The sequence below is a fragment of the Seriola dumerili genome, unplaced genomic scaffold, assembly GCF_002260705.1.
Source record: "Seriola dumerili isolate Sdu_G_001 unplaced genomic scaffold, Sdu_1.0 BDQW01000478.1, whole genome shotgun sequence".
In the NCBI taxonomy this organism is placed as follows: domain Eukaryota; kingdom Metazoa; phylum Chordata; class Actinopteri; order Carangiformes; family Carangidae; genus Seriola; species Seriola dumerili.
Genome location: NW_019174733.1, coordinates 6,340,764 through 6,365,679, shown reverse-complemented (window position 1 = coordinate 6,365,679; position 24,916 = coordinate 6,340,764). Strand labels below are relative to the sequence as shown.

Sequence of the window (24,916 nt, the reverse complement as noted above, 5' to 3'; positions counted from 1 at the left end):
TATCCTGCCATCTATTTTTTCTCTGGGTTGTACTTTTACCATCACCTTTCCTCTCTAACATTGCGTTCCACCACACTGAACATGCCCACGTTATCCCCACCCGCCCAGTACATCTCCCACTCACACACAAAATACACTCCTCCCTCAATCACAAAACATGCACAACTATAGAGATCCCACCCCTCCCACTCCCTCCACCACAAACAAAGAAGAAGAAAAAAAAAAAAAAAACAATCATCCCATTAAAACAACGCAACTGCAAAAGAACTACACATTCAAGTACCTATTGTCATATGGCACCAAGAGCAAGTGTACCACAAGAACATTAACCAGCCACCAAACTTTTTTAGGCCTATTCTCTTTCAATACTGCCACTCAAGAAAGCACAATGAATTTACCATTGAATGATTGAGAAAAAAAAACAAAAGTGTATATTACAGTTGTGTATATATTTTAAATGCATCTACAGAAAAGAGTACACAGTCAAAGTATGTGTATCCACTTTTGTCTATGCACACATTTGTTTCAAAAAGACAGGAAGAGGTTTTTTCTGACAAATATTTGCCTCTGAGGTTTCATCATTTTTTAGTGCTCGGGTAGACAGAAATGAGACGGACTCCTGGTCAATCCAAGAGTCAAACTAGCGCTTTCCCAGCAACCGCCCTGTGCCTTTGAGGCAAAGTCTATGAAGGTAACTGTGGACAAATTAAGGACAGCAACTTAAGGTCTGGGGGCCTATTCTCCTCTGTCCTGCAGTCACCCTCCTTTGCTTCATACAGTGAAGCACCAAAAACCTACTTCTCTCTCCCATTCTGCTGTACAAGATGTATTTCCTGCTCCCCTTGTTATTTCCTAATTCATCTGCAATAGGAGCCACAGCCACAGTACTCTGAAAAGCCATATATACCAAAAAACATTTAAAAAAAGAAAAAAAAAAAAGACGACAAATGATGGAATTTTTTCAATCAAAACAAAAAGGGCATCATTTTTTTGTTTGTTTTTTTTTTTTTCCTTACACAGGATATTTGAGAAACAGAAAAAGGCAAGTTGTAGCACAAGCAGGTTTGTGTGTCTACATGTGTTGAGAGAGAGAGGGAAGAAGAACGTGAGGCTGGAATCCCTTTATCCCAAACCCTGTCTTTGGAACGCTGCTGTGTGGGAACACTGTGTGTGCAACTTGGAATTTTTATGTTTTAGTTTGTTTGTTTGTTTGTTTAAAGACACACACACACACACACACACACACTCACACTCATGCACACACACTCATTAGGCCACAACGAATACCATGGCTGGGAATTAAGATGAAACAAACAAATCAAAATATATATCTATGTATATATATATTTATATATGAATTTAATATATATAATTTCTATCTTTCTATCTCCTAAACAGCAGGCTCAAAAGCTTATGTTTCTGGCCATGTCTGCCAATGCAAATGACAGCTGAGTCTCTTCTGTCATATGAAGAAACAGAGAAAGCGAAAAGAGAGAGAGACAGGCGAAAAGTGAGAAAACTGTTTGATAAAATCCTTTAAGAGACGAGAGGAAAGAAAGTGGGCAGGGATGTGCAAGAAGAGTCGTCACACTTGAGTTTAAACTGCTTTGTAATTCCTATCTGCAGCCAGGCACACCAGCCCATGTCCAGTTTTAGTCTGGACACAGTATGGAGGAGCCAAATTCTTTGCCAGACAGACCCGGTTCTCTCATGAGCGTTCCCCTTGTGTTCAGGTGTGCAGCCTCAGGCAGTGGAGCTCTCTGGTGGTGAATCTGAGGCTTTCATCCAAAGGTCTTTGGAAAGCGAGGACTTGGGAGTTCCATGAGGCTTCCTCCAGCGAGCCAGGTGCACGGGCAGGTTTAGTGTTGGGCCCTATTCGAGCACTAGTAATGCTCAGAAACCCAAGCTTGCCTGAACTGGACAGCGTAGCTTAAGGTGTGTGGAAATCACAGGCTTGTGTGGTCGATTGGCTACCAGTCAGGTGTAAGTAAAGTTCACACTTCAAAGAAATAATGCCAAAAAAATGCAGCCAACAAAGCACTAAAGTCCAATCAGTGTCTTGCAAACATCCGTGAGTGGCTGGTTTGGTCATGGCTGGCTGTTATGAGGTCCTCCTTCTCTCTCAGTTCTGAGCAAGGCACCATGGAACCCCAAAGTGTTCAGAGCAGGGCTGCTCCTGTGTCTCCGTCAATCCACAACAAAAACAACCACTACAAAGAAAGCAAGAAAACGAGGGGCAAGAGAAACTGTGCTTGTTTGCCTCTCCTATGTTGTATATACTGTATATGCAGTTCTCATTTCAGACCATTGATGCAGTTGTTCTCCCCTCCCCCCCATTTTGTTCTATAAAAAGAACCAACAAAATTTGTTTTGCAGTCCTCCATGTTGGGTGTGTTGTGTGTTTCTAAAACCAGGATTTCTGTTTTAATTGATCTCTCAGTGTGAGGAAAAAAATTTTTAAAAAATCCCAGAGGAAATTAAAAGGTGACTATGGATGTGATCTTGTGTGGAAAAGTGGTCCTGTTTTTTTTGGATCAGGCAGTTGTGCTGGACAGCTACCAGTGGTACTCCAAATCAGCTCCGCTCTGTAAGAGGAAAGCCACCAAGAGAAAGGGAAGAGACAATGAGAAGAGAAACAATGAAGAGGAAAGTAGAACATGGCAGGAAAGAGAGAGATGGAGGAAAAAGAGAATATATGGAAAACAAGAGAACAGAGGGAGAGCAGGGTGACAGAAAGGGGAGAAAAAAGTAGGCACACTGTTATCAAATATAGAAACACAATCTTTAGAGTAACATTCAATGATTTTGCTCCCCAACCAGCACTTCAAGGCGAGGTTTTCCTATAATCAACACAAGAAAATAACAAAATAAAGTTAAAAAAAAACAAAAAAACAGTTATAGCAGAGTAATCCTGGACACACTTTCAACCCCAGTGTATAGGTCCTTTCTGCAAAAATATGCCAACACAACAATTCCAAGGCCTTTGGTCTTATTGCAGGGAGTGACATAGAAACAGAGTCTGTTATATGCTTGCGTGCAGTTGAGGAAAGACTGAGTGAGACAGCGATGCATGCGTGTAGGGCCAGTGCATGCGTGTTTGTGTGCATGTGAGGTGAGAGAGGGGCTGACAGGACCAGAAACAACGACCATTCATCCTCATCGAACCTGGACAGTCATGTCTGCACACAGACGTCCATACACACACACGCCTTAAGCTCTAAATGGAGCTCAACATGCTAGAGAGTAGATCAGAGCAGGGAGTAGACACTGATGAAGGAGTGACAGGGGAATATGCGCAACAGGTCGCTACTTACATGCCTGTAAGAATGTGTGCCAGTGTGTGTAGGTGTGGTTGTATGTGTGTAGATGAGGGGTTGGAAGAAGGGAGGAGGGGTGTAACAGTTATATATGTGATATATAATCACTTACCAAATGAAACAGGAGGGCTGCGTTAATCAGAGGGTGAACACACAGTTAGACAAATCGATACATCCCTTATAAATGTGTATGTGTTCAGGTGCGTATTTTACCACACACCATTTGCTAAGTATAATTTGATTATTATTTTAGTTTGTTTATTTTTCCTCCCCACTTTAGGAGAGGGCAAAGCTTTGTTTTTGTAAGTTAAAGGTGCCATCAGTAATTATGTTCTAACGTTTCTGCACATAATATATTATACTATGTTGTTTTGCTAAATATGTTGCCCTGTCAGTTTACACAGGAGTAAAATAAATACTGCTGATGAAACTTTAAATGTGAGTTGTTTTTACTGCTAGTTGTAGTAGTGTAGCAACACCTCATCTGAGTCAGTTTGCACTCAGTGTAGACATGAATACTTGCCGGTGTAAAATTCAGTACATCTATCTATTGTTATTTAACACTGTTTTGACATGCTGCCTTGTTTTTTTCTTTTTTCTCTGATGCACCATAGCAGTAATAAAACAGGCGAGAATCTTAACATTTGTCATTGAAAACTAGTGGGGGGGGGGGTTATGGAGGAGCCCATCCCATATTTTACTAGTAGCACCTTTAATTTAAGAAAAACAATTTGCTGTTAACTGCTATATAATTATGTAACTTATGGTCCTCACCGGTTTAAAACTAACTTAAAATGATGAAAGTTAAATCTATTTAAAAGCCACTATGAGCAAAATTTGGAAATGTATGATGTTAGCACCCCCAGGGTGACACTGTGGCATACAGCAATGCACATCCTGTTATCTTGCCCCCTTCCCACGGGGATTAGACTAGCATCACAGACAGCACCTTATTTTCTACAAACAAAAACTTCATCACAAGAATCTGAAGGATGATATGGTCACATAGTGGCTTTAAGCAGAGAAGATAATATCCTTTTCATTTGGGTGTCGATATGTGCCTGTGCGCATAAGACAAATCATCACAGTAACTCTACGCCCTTACAGACAAGCCAAGACAAAACTGAGGTGAACGTCACCTCACCTCCAACACAAGCTACCGAACAAGAGACCGACCACACACACACACACACACATGCTGGACGTTATATAGTTGTGAGGACACTCTTTCACAGAATGCACTCCCTAGCCCCTCATACTAACATTAACCATTACAAATAAATACCTAACCCTAACCTAAGACTAATTCTAACCTGAACACAGACAGACACACAAGAGCACACCAGACATAACAGCAAATAAACAACTGCAGCTTTATAATGACACTGCAACGCTAATAATTCTTAAGAATATCACAGTGGCATCTCAGTGTGCCATTCTGTTAGTCACATCTGATCCATTAGAAGAGGAAAAAAAAAAAAAAATCCCATTCACACTCTCGTATATCCACTGCAACAACAGAAACAGGACCACGTGTCATTGGCTCCTTGTTTTATGCCATCATGTCAGAGAGTACATGTTTCTGTAAAAGTGGCCAGCAGTTGTCGACAACAAACATGGTTGCATGCGACAAAGTTAAACAACTAACTGCACTAGCGAAAGAACAGAAGCCATGTATTTGGGTCTCTAGAACATACTGAGCGTAGGGACAGACAGCAAAGAAGAGGATAATGTTGCAGCAATGGTTTAAAAATTGATTTTGGTACTCTGCTTCAAATTGGCAAAATGCTGACTACAGCCACCGTCCTCAATGAGGGTGCAAGCTACAAACCTTCCAGAGCCACTTTTCAAGCCTACACAATGTAAGTGTTTGAAATTTTTTCATTAGAGTAGTCCTTTCTGCAATCCATAGGCTTTTGTGTTGTGTGGTATTTGGCATAACCTACTGTCATTTTCTCTGGTTCAGATTTAGTTTAGTTTTTATCTACAGGTTGCGTGCATGGGTGTGTGTGAGTGTGCGTGTGGTCCAAGTCTGTACCTTGTATTCCCAATATTTCTAACAACACAAAGCTGAAAGATGCAAAGCTACATCTGACGTCCAGCAGGAAAAATATGCTTGTAATTTTATAAACCATGGAGTCAACCTCACAAAGGGGAACACTGTTCTAGTACCAGTGGCATATACTTGTTTGGGATTGTACTGCATATTACTTTGGTGTCTTATAAATGCAGACTGCTCCAGACAGTGTTAGCTTCAGAATCCTTTGAGGTAACTTTGTGTTAGGACAGAGAAAACAGAGAAGGAGAAGCAGAGACATAAACTAATAAAAGGATTCCTTGATGCACAGGGAGAGCCCCACTTGGAGATATATCAGCATGTAAATTTGAAGAGAATGCTTTCACCTGTGCAAACTGGATTTGGTAGAAGAGCAAAAATTCTCAGTTCTTTTGACAGAGCTGTGTTGCCATGCATGTATAACCCATCATGAGGGCTGGCAAGAAGGTGTGCATCATGCAGCGTTTAACATAATGGGAGGGTGTGATTTCTCACAGCCATCTCTGAAGTCAATTTTAATACTTCATCTGCTATAGTTTTGAGTGTGAAAATAAATACAATACACACAAATTCACCAGTCTGGTCCACCAGACGGGATGAATCAAGATAAGAGTAAGAACTTTTCAGACACCGCTGAAATTCAAATGTGAAGGATAAACTTAACAAAAAAAGACAGCTGATATCTCAAATGAGTTCTGTGGCCGCAAGACTTCAGCATAAGGTTTGTGTGTGAGTTGTATCATTCATCCATCACAGTATGTGTGACACTCACCCCATCTTCCTCCCTGTATGGGTTCAGACGGTTGTATACTGCTTCAATAACACTGCGTCTGCAGGAAGAATACAGATACAGAAATGTGATTAGGTCTCTTGAGCTGTTGAAGTCAAACTATCGATCAAAATAACAACAGAGGGCGTATTGTGAAAAACAAGGCACAGTGAGGTGTAGTTGTGAAAAAATGCAAATAAAGGCAGAGTATACACACACCAGATAACTGGATTTTTTTACATTATCAGTTTAACATTGTCTCTGGTCTGGACCGTTGATCGCTTTTTGAAGCTTCTGGTCAGCAGAGACATGCATGGTTTGCCAAGGTTTTACATTCTCCTTGCACTTTCATAGTTCTATTCCAGATGGACATGACTCCTGAGATGAAATAACACAGAACATATCTTTGAGGGCAGTGGTCCTTACTTGCTGGCAAGGCCTCCCCCTGGTGGCAGAGGGGGCATGCCGCTGTCAGTGGACAGGTTCCGCATCACTGTTACCAGGTCCGGAAACCCCTCCTCCCCCGGCCGAGACAACATCTCTAAAACAACACCAGAGAAATTGTTACACAAGTCAGTGTTAACAGCACTGCTGGTAGCCAAGAACAGCTGGGGAAAGATAGGAGAGGGTGAGGAGAACAGAGGAGAGAGACCAAAAATCTGACAAATGAAGGAGAAAGGAAGTGGAGATGGAAAGCATACAAGTGAATCTGTGGACATGAGAGCCTATCTCAGACAGAGAGGGGGAGGGAAATGGTGACAGAGAGAGGCCTGCAACTGAGATGAGAGTGGCATGAGGCCAGGTCAATGTTCAGCCAGAGCATTCCTCTCCCTCTTTCTCTTCTTCTCTCTCTCTGTTCCCCCTTTCTTTCTATCTCCCAGTATTAGACAGTACCTGAAGCCAAACATCTACTCGGCTTTACCCAAACAAAACTTTTGCTTAACTGCATTTTATCCTGCAATGTCAAAAGATTTTAATCCACTTTGGAGTGCTGATCAATCCATTCACCAAACATTAATTTACCGTATTCTACACATTATCTACCTCTTTGTTTTACCATATACATTACACAGTCTTACAGTGGATATTACAAACTATCCCCCATATACTAGACCCAGGTTTTTCTATTCTGTGGATCAAGACAATAGTGGCACCTTTTTTACCTAGTTTCAGAGTTTAAGAATACATTTGTTATTTGGCCAAAATCTGAAATCAGCCATGGTGTTAGGCAGACTAACAGTAGCAAGGGAAGGGAGCTGACATAACCAACAAAGACTAGAAAAGCTGCACTGTGTTTATCAGAAGGTCTCGTGCATCCTAAGGAAAAGAAATGGGATGTATCGAGAAAGAAAAGGACAGAAAGACAGGAGGAGAGCAGGGAATCCATCCAAACAAGACAGGGAATGTTTGAGCGAGAGAAGGGAGAGAAAGCTGTGTTTAGGGAGGGAAAGGGAGGAGAGGAGCAAACAGGGAATAAAGAGGCGAGATGCTTGCTGAAATGGAAAAGGAGGTCATGATGGTGTCATTCTTCTGCTGTGAGCCGGAGCTAACTTGGCTGGAGGTTAGACAATAGAGAGTGGCAGGGTCAGTCAGTGGAGAAAACACAGACAGATATGATACACTGTTTTCTGCTAGAGAAAGATCCTGTGTCTCCAAGAAAAACCTTTGCAGGGCGAAAGATAAAGACCTGTTTTTCCCCAAGTGCACCTTTTTTAATATTAATTGGGTTTATGGGTAATTTATTGAGATTATAAATAAGAAGGTAAACTCATAGCTGTTAGAAAAGCAAGCACCACATGACACTAACTCATGTGTTCCGCTCATTGTCAATTTTAATTTTTTTCATGACTAAAACAGTCATTTTGAGCCACTCAAAGGATCTGACTGTTTGACACCGTTTTCAGGAGAAACTAAATGAAGATTATGAAATTAAGCAACTAAAATTCATGATATTCAAGAACCTCATTTCACCTCGTTTGCTAATAAGTAAACGTTGTTTTGTTTTTTTTAATCCTTTCTCACCTTCCACTCGAGACTCCAGGTATTTGTTGAGCTCAGCGTCTTTCCTCACAGCTTCCTCTGATACTTTGGGAGCGCTGGGCAAACACACTAACACAACACTCATGTTATCCCGACTCCCCTAAGATGGACGGGAAGAGAGAGGAACGAAGAAAGATCAGGTAAGAGAGGGAGTTACTGTGTAGTGCTTAAAGAAACAGTGATGATTTCCTAAGCACAAGCATGTACTGCGACTCGCAACTGCAAGGCTGAGGCAGTGCTGATTACGGACAGCTAAATGTCAACATCAGGACATAAATATGCTAATCTAGATACAGTGCTGACGGAGAACTTCATGTATATTGAACATTTCTTCATCATACACTTCCCTTTGGAGCAGGGAATTCAAGTGGTCTTCTTGGTGGCACAATAATTCTAAAAAGTAATTTGTGGTAAACCGGTTTCTTGGAGGACTTGATTCTGCCAGATTCCACACATTTTAATCTCTATAAACCATTACCAAACAGAAGCTATCACAGCAAAAAACAAAAACAAAAGTCATGCAGAAAAAAATAAAAAAAATAAAAATGTGTACCCACCTTGTGCAGGCAGGTATCCACCACTTCATTGCAGACTCTTTCCAGGTCATCAGACACCTCAAGCCTAGATTTCACAAATTCGCACAGCTCCTCATTGGACATGACATCCCAGATGCCATCACACGCCAGAATCACAAACTGATCCTGTTCCGGGGCCCGAACCATCTCAAACACTTCTGGTTCAGGGCTAACCAGCTGCTCTGTGGGGCCCTTCCCATCCACACACTTGTAATCATAGTCCCCCAAGGCTCTTGATACGGCCAGTGACCCATTTACCCTCTGAATCATCACTGAGCCACCAGCATTCTGGATGCGCTCTCTCTCGCGTGGGTTGCAAGGCTTGTGGTCATGTGTGGCGAAGCACACGTGTGAATTGCGGTACAGAACAGCTCGAGAATCACCACAGTTAATGAAGAAGAAATGATCGGGTGACAGGAGGATTCCCACTGCTGTGGAACCACTACGGTCCATGCCATTTCGAAGGTCAGAGAAGCTGCGCATGTGCTCGTCAATCCTCAGGAAGCCTGTCCGGATCCCGGCTTTCACAGACTCTACTGTTGGAGGTACTGGTGCTGGAGGGTCACTGGTGGAACCATCTGAACCAGCCTGCAAGCCTTGTGTCCCCCTGGCCCCTAAGCTAGCACTGATTATGTGTTCCAGAAGATGCTTAGAGCAATAGGTGGCAACCCGCGAGCCAGCATGACCATCGTACACAGCAAAAAACGACCAGTCAGTCATACCAGGCGCAGGAAGTCCCAACACAGCTGTATGAGCATCTTCCATCTCCACCCGCCAGCCCTGCATGGAGCTCAGGCCGTAGCGCAGGCCATTGCCCTCACCATGCAAGTTGTGCTTCTCTGTCTTGGGTTTGTCCAGGAAAGCACCCATGGCTCTGCTCGAGTCCCACTGCTACCTGTGGGAAAGAAAAAAGAAGACAGACAGGAAAATGAAATGAAATTAAACAGTTCATTCACTGCAGACTTATACTGTACTGACACATTAACAGAATTGTGACTTTGACAAAAATACAAACTACGCCCTCATCTTTCCATTTTAAAAAGATGTTTAAAGCAAAAACAATCCAGGTAAATGTTTTAGCTCCATATGCATAATTCAAGCCAAAGGTTTGAAAGAATAAGTCCAAACGGACTTGGTTTTAAAACTGCACTCCACAGCTCTGGTGTGGGAACGTTTTGGTTTTAAGCCGAATGAGGGATGAGAGCCAGTGTTTCGCATACATAAGCTCTATTTTTTTGGCCTGCCCAGTTAGATAAAATCACTCAGTTTCAATCTAACGCCTTATTTCACACACTTTTCAAACTAACTCATTTTTGGATACACTCCTGTCTGAGTTGTGTGCACAGCAGTAACTGAGTGGAGACTAGAGGCTTCTCTGTGCACAGCTGCCTGGCCTGCACAGTTGCACTCTCTGCACGAGTCTCTGCATGCACATTGGTCATACAAAGCACCAACCAAAAACCACAAGTAAATTCTCAACCTGTGGGAAACAGGCCCATTAATGCAAACAAGTCAGTATGTCATATATATATAGGTTTCATTTTCAGGTTGTTGAATGAGACTGGTAACATAAATCAGGCTTCCATTCGAAATTGTGGTGGGGTTAGGGTTAGATTACAGATCTCAACTGAATCTCTGAGGGTCTGAAAATCTGAACCTTTCAAATATCCCACAGATTTGTAAGGAGTTGAACTTGGACTGCTGGAGTTAGGCATGTGTGTGTTTCTTTTACTGTTTACTTAATAGGCCTAAAGGAATAATTCAACCAAACAGAGATCATTGCTCATCATATCCAGAAATAACACAGCAGCTTTGGTTTATGCTTAAAGAGACTGAGGAGCAAGCTTAAAAGCTTGTTTGGCCAGCCAGAACTTTCTACTAGGAGCATTAACAAACTCCACGGAGTGGTCGAGAGAATGTGTTATCTGTCCATAACTGCACCTACATTAGCTAAATGAACAGCAGCATCAGGCTGCTTGACAGCAGAGAGAAATTCTGTATCCAGCCTATGTTATTTGGTTACGTAATGTAAGAACATCATCTTATACAGTTTTATTGATTGTCTAACTACTTAATGGCCTCTTAGCCTTGGAAATTGCCTTGTTAACTTGTACCTTTTTTCTGAAAATATCAATAACTACTACTTACAGATAAGTTGTAGGCATACTCAAGGTTCCAGTCTCTTAATGTACATGTGGTTAAAGCTAAATGTTATATCTATATACAGTATATATGCTATATCTTTTTTAAACATAACAACTGCCCGGTTTCCCATCTCATATTTCTGTTAGTCCATGATTCAAGGTCAAAAGTAAAAAGGTAAAAAAAATGAAACAAAAAATTACAACCTAGTAAATGATGAGAGGGAGTCAGTTACTTGAGGTGAAAAAAGTCACCCCTACCGACATAGGAAATGTTGAGGCTGCCCTTTTTAGACATCTGTCTCATATTTGACAGAACAGATAAACTTCAATCTTAACTAATACCACTGTCTACGTTGCCCACGTGACAGCTTGCACTTCACTCACATTTCACATGTATAATTGCAACTGTAAAGGTCTTCAGACATTTGCGTGCAAGTACATTATCCTGTACTGGGCTGTGAGCACTGTAAAATCCCTTGTAAAGAGAACAGCAGCGCTGTGGGTTAACGGATCCAGTGTAAGAGGTTTGAGGCTCTTCCTGTTGTGCTGCTGATGTGCTGCTTTAGCTACACAGCTGGTGTAGACAAAGCATACAAGTCAAGTCCCAAATACATGACCTGACATTTGATAATGCTTTCAAATAAATTAACTTAGACTTGAGAGAAGCTGAAGTGAAAGGACATGAACTTTATTGAAATTACCTAGGGAGTATACATTTTAACTTTTCCTGTTATTACATGTACATAACAAAGCTTTTTCCTCCAGTCATGTTTGTAGTTGACACATTATTAGTTTCCATTAGTGTGTGATGCACACAAAGCAAGCCTGTGACAGGAGACTAACCAAAACAGTTGTCCACGAGAACCAGATGTCTAGGACTGCAGGGCAGTAATTGATACACAATACAGTATCTAGCTTAATCATATCAAAAGACCGCACATGCTATTTATTTTGAGTACATTTACTCTTAGAGACACCTGTAGCATTACCCACAACAGAGATGGTTTTGGCAACTGGTTGTGTGTGTGTGCGCGTCTGTTTAAAGGTTTTCGTCAACTTGATAGTGTCACAACTGTGCAAGATGCAGTCATGAAACTTTACAGCTCTGTAGTTCAGATAAAAAAAAAAGGTTAGGAAATTTGAGTGATCTGACCCATAACTACTGACTACTCGTCAGAACATTAACATGTTGATGGGCATCACAGCTGGTGTGATCCTATCACAAGACGGTCTTTAGTTGAACATAATGAGGCTAATACAAACTCTTTGTAAAATGGCAAAAATTTATCTGGAGGTTGCTTCAGACCAATTCAGCAGAGCATATCAAATATGAATACTTTCCCCAAAGATTTAAAAAATGTCAGTCACTAGATAACTATCGTATCATCACTTGGAAAACTGCCTGTGCAAAAATCCATTTTGTTCACTCTACTGTAGCAACAAAATCTCAAAGAAGATAATACAATAACAACAATAATAATAATAATCATCCCTATTCATTTTGATGAGATACAAAAGGATGTGCTTTATTTTGCACATCAGCAGACAAACACACACACACACACAGGCACACTTGTCGACTGATCACATATCAAAGGGTTGAGAAGCATCACTAGTCCAAACCACTTGAATTATTACCTTGACAACAAATACATTCACACACGCATTCAAATTATTGAGAGAATATCAAAGCCATGTACGCAATCACCAAACCAAATGATCTGCTCTTTCACCTGTGCAGCAATCACACACTGCACCGTTGCGCACTATTTTAAGGCTCATAATAAGTCATCAACAACACACAGCTACAATAAGCACCATACCCTGATGGTGTTGCATCAAAAAATAAATAACATACATAACTAAGCAGTGATGTAAGCTCTGAGAACTTTGGGGAGTGATATCACCCAGAGTCTGATGTCTCCATGGTTACACAGCTTGGAGTGGCAGCTGAGTGGTTGCCATGGCAACAGAAGCAGTAAGATACTGGTGGTTACAGCATGCGACAAGAGGGCTGCACAGCCATGCAGCTGTGTGTGTAGATGTGTTTGCGTACATTTGTGTGGCCATTTTTATGGTGTGCACATGGGGGTTGGATTAGGTTTCAACAAAAGGTGGCAAAACCAACCCCGCTCTGATTTACTCATTCACAAATCACAACTGTTTCTCTCACATCTTACACGGCACACATGGCAAGATGGAGTGAATGGTTGATGCTCTTTGAGAGCCAAAGTTGAAAGCTGGCAAACAGAGAGGCCCACAACACCCACAGGTCTGAGACTTCAGACAAGCAGGGCAGCTTTAACATGCTAACTCAATTTAACAGTCAGCTGCTGATGGGATACACGCAGAGCCAGATTAGCTTGTCAAACATGGACTACACACAACAGGAAACTACCACTCTCTCTGTCCTGACTTTTGTTTGGTGACATTGAGTGCAGAACATGTAATAGAAAAGCATACATATACATTTCACATCAGCATCATGACAGTACAGTTGTATTGTATTTGGTGGGGAAACAACACGTGACAGGTGTGTTTGAATGAATTAACAACAATCGGATCACAATGCAATGACTCAACATGATACCTTGTGAACAGGCTACTAGGAAATGCAGCATGGTGTTTATAGATGCTGCTCCTGAGTTAAAATTCTCAGCAATCTATTACTAATCTGTAGTAATCAGTCAGGGCCCAGTAGTCAAACTGGCTGGCTCATTTTGGAGTTTAGCAGCGAGTATGGCTGAATGTAACTTGTGCCCTTTATGAAAAACAGTGCTCTGTCTAAATCATCCACTATGCAATGTGTCTGTCTATAGTGTTGCATGAATGTCTAGTCAGAATTATTAAATCCAGTGAAGTGGACTCAAATTACCCCACAATGCAAGGCAATAAGTAGTACCAAATCAATGGTCACCAACTCAGGAGTTAACTGGATAAATGGAATGACTGGAGCAGTTTTTTTCTTATCTGACACACAATATTCTCCACTACAAAGAATTCCCTATATAGTTAGCAGTAGTGAATAAGTGAACAATTTAGTTAGTAAACTACTGAGTGATTCTATCAGTACTCAGTTGACAATGAAGGGAGCTTCATGCAGCTGAAAATTTTCCTCAGTGCTAAAAACAAATAATTGAATGATAAAAAAATCAGTGACTCCATTCAAAGTGATTCAGTTCCACTTTGCAGTTTACATCTTTAGTTAAAAAAGCCAATACTGAGAGTAGGGGGTAAATTTTAAAATGATCAGTTTCTACTAATGTGCTTATATTGCCATTTATGCAGAGGATCATGTTTCCATTGAGTAAATGTCCATTATCCACATCCATATTTGAAAGAGTAAAAAACTAAAAAGGTATCTGGAACAGCTGGTGTAATGCACTATCCTCAGTTATGATAAAGACTGTAGCTAAAATGGAATCAGTTTTACCCCTCAGTGAGGCTTTCTGACTTTTTTACAAATTAGAGGAGGTGGAACACACAGGCGGAGGATATCTCAGATCCCCCTCTTTGATGACTCATCATTGAAGCCGCATCAGAAGCAGTCAATTTCCCGGAACAAGTGCTCTTTGAACAGACAGCTTCAGCCATCTTCAGAGCAGTGGCGTCAGGGAAGCTAGGGCCGTCACTTGTCCAGACTGGAGTCCATCAGAATATAGCCAAAGAGGAGGTAAATGCGTCATGTTATACCGGACTGTGAGTGGGTTCCCAGCAACAAGAAGAGTATGTGTACTTGTATATACCTGCTTTCTCTATCTAGAAACCTGGCCTGCTTTCAATTTGACTCCCAGGCCTAAAAAGTTGAGAAACAGTGAGATGCAGTGGTGCGGAGGAAGGCATGGGGATGAAGAGCATGTCATTGTATGGGTTCATTTACCATGTACTCAATGGTTTATAAGTAATCTATTCCTATAAGTCATACTGTTTTAACATATGTTTTCATATTAACACAGAGGGATAAAATGTATTCAGATGGTTCAAAGAAACTGCTTTAATCTCAGCCACACTTAAGCAGTTAAAGCAGTCCAGATTCTTATATTCGGCTGAAATCACTGATAGAGTCACACTCAAAATGTACGTTTATCTTGATCACAAATGTCCTTATCTAAGTGGATAATAATAACCCTTTGGTAAGAAAGTTTGTGAGCATAACTTTAATGCAACAAAGAAAACATGATAAAAGGCTACAAAAAGATTTTGTAAATTACATTATCATGGATAATTATACTCCTGATTTCATGTACTGGTATCATTTAGATCACCAGTATAAACAGGGAAAGTTTATGCTGGCTAATTCTAAAAATGAAAACAGTGTTATCAAAAAGTTCATCTGAAAGTCCAGTCTTTTCTTGTTCAGACATATGCACAGTTAATCCATCTCTCCCTCTTGGCACTTGACAAACTTATTTATCAGTTATTTTGAGCTTGCCAGTTAACACCATATCTGAGCATACATCTGTGTGTGACGTGATTCAGTCAAGAGCCACAAGCCAAAAGTGTATAGATAAATGTCTTTGGACAGGCCGATATGCTCACAGCAGTCATTGGCTAAAACAGCATGGCTAGTGCAGGATTTCACATCAAGGTGCCAACACAAACATGCCACTGATGATGCTGCCATTTCTGGAACACACCGTCACACAAATACACTGCAAAACACACAGCCACGCGCGCACACACACACACACACACACACACACCAACAACAACCCAATAAAACTAACCACAACAAGCCAATAAAACAACTTAATTACCATACTGGTGTTTCACTGGATCCAAATACAAACCACGAAGAAGCTTAGTTATTAATTACATTAGACCTTGCTATGTACATTGACAGCAAATATTGGAATAATAATTTCAATTTACACCACAGGAACTGGCAAAAAGTAAATTGTTCTCCTGCCCCTGTATTCAATCCAGACACCAGAATAAACTAAAAAAAAACAGCTCCACATGTGAGTCGCACCTGTTGCAAATATTCATGTGGTATTTAGAAAATAGAGAGACAACTTACCAACAGTCAATCACGTTTCACTGTGGCATGCATTGATACGTGCCATTATTAGCAAATAAACCTATAATTCCTGACCATCATAAAATCAAAACAAGAACGTATTTAGACATAATGTGAAGGGTGCAAATCTGTTACATCACATGAATAGACTTATGAACATCATTCACCAAATGTTGCCATGCCATTCGCTCATTATGCCACTTAATTCTTTTAATTATAAAGTGACGAGTTAATTCTACTGATATATTAGAAAATTGTCAAGCAAAGTACGAGATTAACAACTAACAGTCACTTAACAAAATGGGACCCCGGTGTGTTAATAACTGCCGCAACATCAGCAGGGCCGTTGATATCATTATCAGCACCATCAACACCAAGATACGTACTAATATACTTTTATCGTTATGATCCATAATTCACGTTCAACTAGTTCGGAGTCGAATGAAAATAAGGCCACTTATGTTGGCAGCTAAGCAGCTAGCGAAGTTAACAGTTGTCAAAGTGTTATCTACACGTTAGCGGGTGACTAGCTTATGTTAATATATTTACTAGAAACTTTGCTGAATCCCAGTATCAGGCGTTACTTACTTTGTAGGATAGGAAGTATCTCTTTCAGTCCTTCTTCTTGTGGCTTCAGGATCAGGTATGTTTAAGTGTCCAGGCTTTTTGTGATAGGCTTAACTCCCGTTAATGTTAGCCACTTTCGTTCCTCGGCCCCTGCTCGTCAGCTAGCTTTGATTAAGCTAGCCAGCATTTCACACGGTCAGTTCTCCTTTCAGCATGTCTCTGCATCGGAACAAGGCTTTTATATACATGTTTGGCACTGCACACCCAGGGAGCACCAAATAAATAATAGTCACGTAGGCTGCCGGTTGAAAAGAAAAACACTCGTTTTGCACGCCTAGCTAATCTTGGCTAAAGCTAAATGTATGAGGCAGATGACGTTCTTTTTCAACATCCAGTTTGGGGGAGAGGCCATCCTTTCGCTCTGTTCTGTGATTGGACAGACGGTGATCCGAAGCCGAGACATGATTGGTCAAATAATCAGTCAGTCAGACTTCAATTCTGAGAGACTGTAAACAATAAAAATCAAGTTGTTTGAATGGTGTTTGTCTTTTATGTACACACATACCCATTAGTGTGTGAGTAGTATTTCACTGATGCTCAGAGTCGAGCTCGTCTTAAGTAATTGAGGTATAGTTATCTAGTTTAGTCCAGTGGCTCCCGCCCACAGGTGAGCAGCCTCCAAAAGGTCATCAAAGGGGTTATGAGATGATCAGATGCAAGTCATTTTTTGGGAATTTTCTATTATCTTGTGTTGTTGTTATGTTATGTTGTATTTTATGAACTTATTATATTTTTCTTAATGTAAAATCTTTGAAGTTCTTAATGTTAAAATTTGAATCTGAAAAGTAACTAGAGGCTAAAAGGGTTAGGGTTAGGGTTTCCCCCTGAAATTTAGTGGGATCCAAGTATAAAGTGGCATAAAATAGAACTTCTAAAGTACAGTACAAGTACCTTAAGTACAATACTTGAAACTGCATCCTATTTAGCTTCTGCCAGTTCATTGCCATTGTAACTCTTAGATGAAACAGATTACTCAGGGCAGACTATGAAACACTGGAGGGATATACTATTTTATCTATTTATATGACTACACATTTCTTCTGATGCTCAAATGGATCTTCATCTCTCCATCTTCATGGACATGATTCACTGTAATCATAAGTTCTACTCCTTGCTCAGGTGGTATTATGATGCCTAGTGTGCTCCTGTGTGGCTCACAGTCGAGCAAGTTTTCCCCACAAAATCATTATTCTTTATTTCTTGTTCAATAGAGAAACAGCAACGTTCTGCTGGTTGCAACTGAACATATCTTCTCTGCCTTATAACAGAGGAATTACTGGGGCAGAAAGGTATGTCAAGCTTTCACTGCAGTGGGATTACTTTGTTTGGATTTTGTGTTGCAATAAATTTTATATGTATTTTCAAGTCAAAAGACAACAAACCACTCATTTTAATGTCCTTCTTCTGTATATAATATGCTAAGCATGATATCATCATGTTGGTGCCTGTGTGTCTGTGCGTTTATAAATTGTTCAAAACATTTATACCATTAATAATGTATGCGATCATTTAGTGAGTATGTATGAGCGCTCAATATCAAAAATGTTAATTTAGTAAAGTTTATTTATATAGCACCTTTCACAGATACTCTATGAGTCACAAAGTGTTTTACAGAGCCATAAACAGTTCAAATCAGGATTGCATATGCTCATACAGTATCCAGTAAAATACATAAGAAGCAGACCTGATACGCACAGATTACCCAAAAGCCTGTTTAAACAGATAAGTTGTTAGCTGCTTTCTGAATGACTCCACAGAATCAGCAAACATTAGAGGTGCAGGTAGAGCATTCCACAACTTAGGTGCCATGGCCACAAAAGCTCAATCACATATCTTCAAAGGGGTGCATGGGACAGATAGTAAATTTAACTTACTTGAACGAAAGAGTGAGCTGATGAGTAAGGGTGGAGTAGATCAGTTAAATATTCAGGGGCTTGATGGTGGAGTGCTCTGCACGTAAGAATGAGAATTTTGAACTGAATTCTGTATGTAACAGGGAGTAAGTGAAGGGAAGTGAGTATGCGTGTAATATGAGACCATCTATTTGACCTATTAAGAAGTCTGGGGGTGGCATTCTGCATTGCTTACAGACGATCCAGGGTAGATTTACAAAGAAAGGAGAAAAGTGTATTACAGTAATCAATACTTGAAGAAATAAAAGCACGTATGAGCATTTCTAATTCTGAATTTGAAACTATAAATCTCATTTTACTGATGTTTCTTAGGTGGGAAAAACAAGATCTGGTCAACTTCTTAACACGGGTTGGTGAAATTATAACCCCTAAATGACATAGGTAAGAGTGGGAAGCTGAGGAAAGAAGCCCTATACTTTGCTTGATCATGAGAACAATCTTTTCTGGATCACTAATCAAAACCTCCGTCTTGTCAGTGTTGAGCTGTCAGGAGTTTTCAACCGTCCAATCCCTGATTGTTGTGTAACAGTCTAGGACCTTGGTTAACCTAAAAGCCGCACTAGGCTTGAATGAGAAATGGAATTGGAAGTCGTCTGCAAATAAAGAATGTGCAATATTGAATCTACTTACAGTCTCACCCAAGGGCAGCAAATATAGAAAGATAAATACGAGAATAACAGAGGACCCAGAACTGAACCCTGTGAGACCCCACAAGACAGCAGAGAGGAGGAAGTTTTACTTCTACTGGTTTAGGAAGTTTTTTTTCTATGCAAAAATTTTATTTATCACTTATTATCAGTATTCAGTGTTCACATCACATTGTTTATTATCATTATTATTATTGTAGTAGTAGTAGTACTCAAGCAATACACCATATCATATATTGTCAAGCAGTACATGACATGGTGTATTATACAACGCTGATAAATTTAAGTATAATTGATTAGGAAACATGAGGAGATGGGAATTTGATATGATACTAAAATTACGTTATGGGAATCATTGAAAAAGTGGTGATGTAAATTGTTGTTTTACATACTACAATATACAGTGTTATGAGAGTCCTTCTCCACTGCAGTATGTGTGCTTGATAGCTCCAGCAGTAAGACAGAGCCCAGCTGTGGCTTGCAGACCAGGACTAAATGAATGTTTTTCTAAAGAGGGGAAGTCTTGAGGGGCATATGACTTAATATCTGCAAGCCGTAAACTATGTTATATATACAGTATAGTATTATTTATTGCTTGCTTCTATTTGTACTATGTAGGCTTAACTGAGAAGTAACATTGCCCGGCCCTCGTTCCAGGACACATCCTGTAACTGCCTGTCTACTGAATGATTGCAGAGTGAAAAATTAACCACCCTCTTTCCCTCGGCTTAGTTATGGAATCCAAACCTACTAAAATAATATTATTCCTAGTTTTCCACATGTGGACCTCAGTGAATTCAGTATTCACTTCTTTTCAGAATGACACTCTAAGATGCAGATTTTCAGGTGAGCAACACTTATATGCATCGTCATTCATGTGCTCCATATAATGGCTTAATTTACTGATGATTTGAAAATTCCTGCATACGACACTTGTTTATTTGTCCCCTAGACATCATATAAATAAGTTAGACAGGCATATAGACAGGGTTTTTGTTGAAGGAAACTGTGTAAAATACTAAATAGAGGGTTTTTATTTATAATTTTTTTCAGACACATCAGCACAAGTTAGCAATATAAACATTGAGTTAAGTACTACTTATTTGTATATTATATGTGAAGGAGACACAAACAGCTAGCCTTGGCCTTCGCTGCTTTTTCTCTGCTTATATGAAATCACTCCATGTCTGATTCTCTCTGCAGAGTGCTGCAATCACGCCTTGCCTTGCCCTCCACTCTTCAAACACAAGAGCACTTGAAAAGCTGATTTCCTGCTCCTCAGAGGGAGCAGGTTTCTTTTGTCAACTGAGGAGCCAGGTCAAAACAATAATTGTTGGCAAATCGTGCCTGAAAATATACAACGCTAATTTGATTTACATGTCATTTTCATAAGTCTGCTCTCCAAGCCTCCTTAACAGCTCGCAGTGTTATGTTAGGGCTTTGTCGAATGTTTATTAGGGCAAATCAATTTCATTTCCCTGGTATAGTGTATTGAGTGTATGTGTTGTTTGTGTCTGTGAGAGGGAGAAGAAAAAGAAAATGTACACTTACACATACATATATTAACGCATGTTATGTGAGGGGGCAAGCTGCTCCCCCTGCTTAATGGGATTAGAGTCATTAACCAACTGTTTAATAAATGGGAGAGGACCTCTCTCTCCTGCTTTGTCTCCAACTCTCTCCTTTTGTCTCTCACTCTCTCTCTCTGCCTCACTCTCTACCATTTCTCTCTCTCCTTCTCTCTCTCTCTGTCTCTGATCCCTAATCAGTGAGACAGCCTAGAAGTGCCTTGGGGCTGAATACGAATGAGCACAGCTGCCCAATGCGGATTACTACCACACAGGCTTGTGCTCAATGTAAAAATTCACACACACACACACACACACACACACACACACATATATACAGAGAAAACAGTGCATGTAAACATAGTAGGCAATGTGTGGACATATGTCATTCACATGCATGCCCAACACTTGCTGACACATGTATTTTATGAGCATATGTCATAGTATGATTATATCTCTCACATGTACACACACACACACATGCACAGAAAGCCACGCACAAACTGTTCTGATCACACGCCTGTAACGTCCAGTAGCAGACATATGCTGAGACACACCCACCACTTTTAGTGTGTCACAGTAACATGTGTGTATATGGCCTGTATATTAATGTCAGGGGGGCATGTGCTGCAGCCATATGTTGCCAGACATCAGCATGTGACACTGTGGGACCAGATCTACTTTGAAAAAACAAATGAGATGATTGTCATCATGGTGAAAGTTGATAAACAGTACTGGACATGATAATGTACTACTGTAATAATCTCAGGTTGTGTATACTGTGCGTCTCTGCATTTTCATGTAATTCACAAATATTTTTATATTTATAATAATGAACTATTCCTCCTTTATTTTACTCTTGTGATAATGTTGGCCTTGTTGTCTCTCAGTCTATGATATATTTGAACTCAAACACTAGTTACACTACAATAGGAGCTGAAGTTGAGGATTTTAATCTTTGAGCCAGAAGCTGCAATATACAACCACTGTCATTATGCCTTGATCAAAGATATCTCAACAGTAGGTAAAGAAGGAACATCAATCTATTTCCCTTCCCAGATTTATCCTGATAGTCTAGAATTGAACCAATAAACTTGCAGCACCAGTCTGCCTCTGTAAACTTCAGGCTGCAGTGGCTTAAAGACCTACCAGGATACAGAATCCCATGCAGTGCAGTAAGGTTTAAGTGTAATTACAGTGCTGTTAAAATGCCCTGCTATAGAAAGGTTGGCTTGAGTTGGTAAATTAGAGCCTTGCCTGAGTGCGCCCACTATGCTGGGTCAGAGATGAATGGCTGTTGTGGCTCATCAGCAATATCACACCCCCATCTAGTGGGAGAGATGGGTACAGCTGCCAAACATATGGGATAGGTAAGGTAGAAACAAGAGAAAGGGACGGAGAGGAAGATGTTAATGGGGACAAAGACCAGTTATCTGGTTGTTAGAGAGCTGTCTGATACCAGATGTTTGCAACAATTATCTCCTCGAAAGATTTACTCTCCACTGGATTTTAAATCCTCTGGTGAATGGACATGTGTGTGTGCACAATAGGACACTCAAACTTTCAATTTCACTATGTCCAGTCATAGGTTCAAGTACTTCATTATAAACAAGTGGAAATGAATTAGAAAGACCCTGCAGGAGGGTATGTATGTCCACACACCACAGTGTCCCTGAACATATTTCTCTTGTTAAAGTGGAAAGCTGTTTGCACTAGTATTTAGTCATGACACTAAACTGGTCCTCTAATCTACTAAAACCCTCCCGGATATGAGTGTGATATATTTTACACATTATATACTTCAAGGTACTCTGTGCTTAGTTCAAATCCTTTATTTTCTCCCTCTGTACTAAAATGGCTTCCAGCTGGTTCATTTTGCCATTACAGTCATGATATACGCACATTTCGAAAAATATCTGTGGGGGTCTGACAACATCTTGGCCAGTGCACAGCACCAGTGGCAAGAATAACCTGAATAGCTATTGAAATGGCAATAAACTGATTGATTTACTGTGTGAGCTGTATGCCAAGGTGACCCAGGAAACTCATACATGCAATCTTTATTTTCTCTCTGTGATCTCTCAGTGATCTCTCTTTGACTGATATCGGGAGAATAGTTCAGCTGGAAGAAATCGTTTAACAAAGCAAGGACGATCTTCTCCCTGAGCAGGCAGAGCGAAGGCAACCACCTCTGCTCCTGCATTTACTTCATCCTCATCTTCATCATCTGTCTCAGCTCTTTCTCTGTCAGCATTTCAGCTCGGTGTCACGTGGACCTCAACCTAAGGGAACACACCAAGGTAGATTTGCTTTTGGCTGTTTAAGATGCTCTTCAAATTGAAGGTTCGAGGAAATAGAAAAGAGAAAAGAAAACAATGCATGGAGCAAGTAAGTGTATTGAGGCGGTGACATCAGACTGGAGGATGGAGCTCACAAAGAGAAACAATCTATTTTTTGTCATTGTATATAACGTGTGTCATCTCTACGCATTCACCTCACTGAAATGTTTTGTGTAAAGACTGTAGCAGATAATGTCTAATGTCCTTGCTCGAGCCGCACAAGAATTCTCCTCAACAATTTCAATAAATCAGAATTCAATATAAATGTCGTTTTGGAAATTGCTGTAACTTAACCTAATTCTGTTCCGTGAGATAACTGTTATTTCATCACAGAGCAACTTACAGATGACATTGAACATCTGCAAGCATCAAGTTTCTGATCCCAGAATCTTCTTATGCTTTGCAAAGAAATCTCACTATATTACCACGTTATATACATCATGATGTAACCATCTGGGATTTATGCTCAAATTTATGTTAATGCTCAGCAAGCTGCTAATCTAAGGTGGTTAAATGTATGTAAACCCTGAGGGGAACTGGAACTAACAGGTGCTTAGCTCACTCTGTTTGGCCTTGTGATGACTTTAGTAGAGAGCAGACTCTACGCAGATGTCTGTGCCAATCCGAGAGTGAGGCTCACTGTCAAACAGCACACTAATGGGCAGAGTAACAAACCAGCCAAATCAGAGATCGTTAACTAAAGGAGTCTGACCCACATATTTTGTGTGAGTGTGTGTGTGTGTGTGTGTGTGTGTGTGTGTGTGTCATAGCTTGCTCCACCACAGAATGGGTACAAGTCCATTATTGATGATGTCATTAAAATATGCACAAGGACAAAATGCAGTGGAGGGTTTTGAGTGCTAATGCTACATGAAAATGTGTGTGTGTGTGTGTGTGTGTGTGTGTGTGTGTGTGTGTGTGTGTGTGTGTGCAACAGTATAAAATACTCCATTACAAGAAAAAGTTCAATAAAATTACAAAATGTACTTAAACTATCAAAGTAAAAGTATTTATTAAAATGCTCCCTCTGAATGGCACACTGTTTTTATATTATGGGATGATCATTACTGATGCATTAGTGTGTACAATGTGTATAATTTTGCTGTTCCACTTTTAAGTGTCAGTGTTTAGTGTTAGTGGCGCTAATTTGACATATATTAATTTTCTTTTAAATACAAGCTTTAATGGATATGATTTTATGATAGTGAGCAACCTGTTTTTGTTTTATTATTCTTATATAAAAGCAACGTTACCAAAACTCCAAACTAGAGTCACTAGAACTAAGAACAGAGAAAAGAAAGAAAGAAAATAAAGGAGTTGGCAAGTCATTCTACAGTCAGCTAACAAAAGTAACCTCCTGACTGCCTCAACGTAATGAATATAATTATAATAACCATCATTATTATTAGAATTTAATCCTTGCTATCAACAGATTACATAAGGATTCTGATTTACATACTGTTTGGTTTAATTAATGACGATGCATCATATTTTCAGCTCATCCTGCTATAGTGGAGTAGACGTATAAAGTGGGATTTAATGGAAGATAGTCAAGTAAAGTACATGTAGTGTGTCATTGTCTCCCAGATGTGTTTGATGAGAGGATTACAGAGAAATTTATATATTTACAGTGTATATATATATACTTTGAATTATATTTGATGTGGTTGTTGGAATTTTACAGTATGATCTCCTATAACAATCATTTAGATCATAGTTGAAGTGAATATGTGCATGTAAGTAGGCTAACTATTAATCTTTATCTCAGTTTAAGTTTGCATTCAAGTATTTGTGTGTTGTGGTGTTGGCCTAGAGCAGTGTGATCTAACAGCAGCTGACAGGCAGGTTTGAGGCCTCTCTCTAGGGTCCTCAGTGTGTGTTTGTGTATGTGTGTGTCTGTG

General features: G+C 40.1%; 1 protein-coding gene across 1 annotated transcript; it reads right to left on the bottom strand.

Annotated features, from left to right (window-relative positions):
* Positions 1-432: 432 nt before the first annotated feature.
* ppm1b (protein phosphatase, Mg2+/Mn2+ dependent 1B) lies at positions 433-16,855 on the bottom strand. Its single transcript, XM_022763637.1, has 6 exons — positions 16,510-16,855; positions 8,740-9,652; positions 8,165-8,282; positions 6,569-6,683; positions 6,146-6,203; positions 433-2,585 (listed from the first exon to the last, which is right to left on the bottom strand). The coding sequence occupies exons 2-6, from the start codon at positions 9,625-9,627 to the stop codon at positions 2,556-2,558; spliced, it is 1,209 nt and encodes a 402-aa protein (XP_022619358.1). The 5' UTR covers positions 9,628-9,652; positions 16,510-16,855; the 3' UTR covers positions 433-2,555.
* Positions 16,856-24,916: the final 8,061 nt, after the last annotated feature.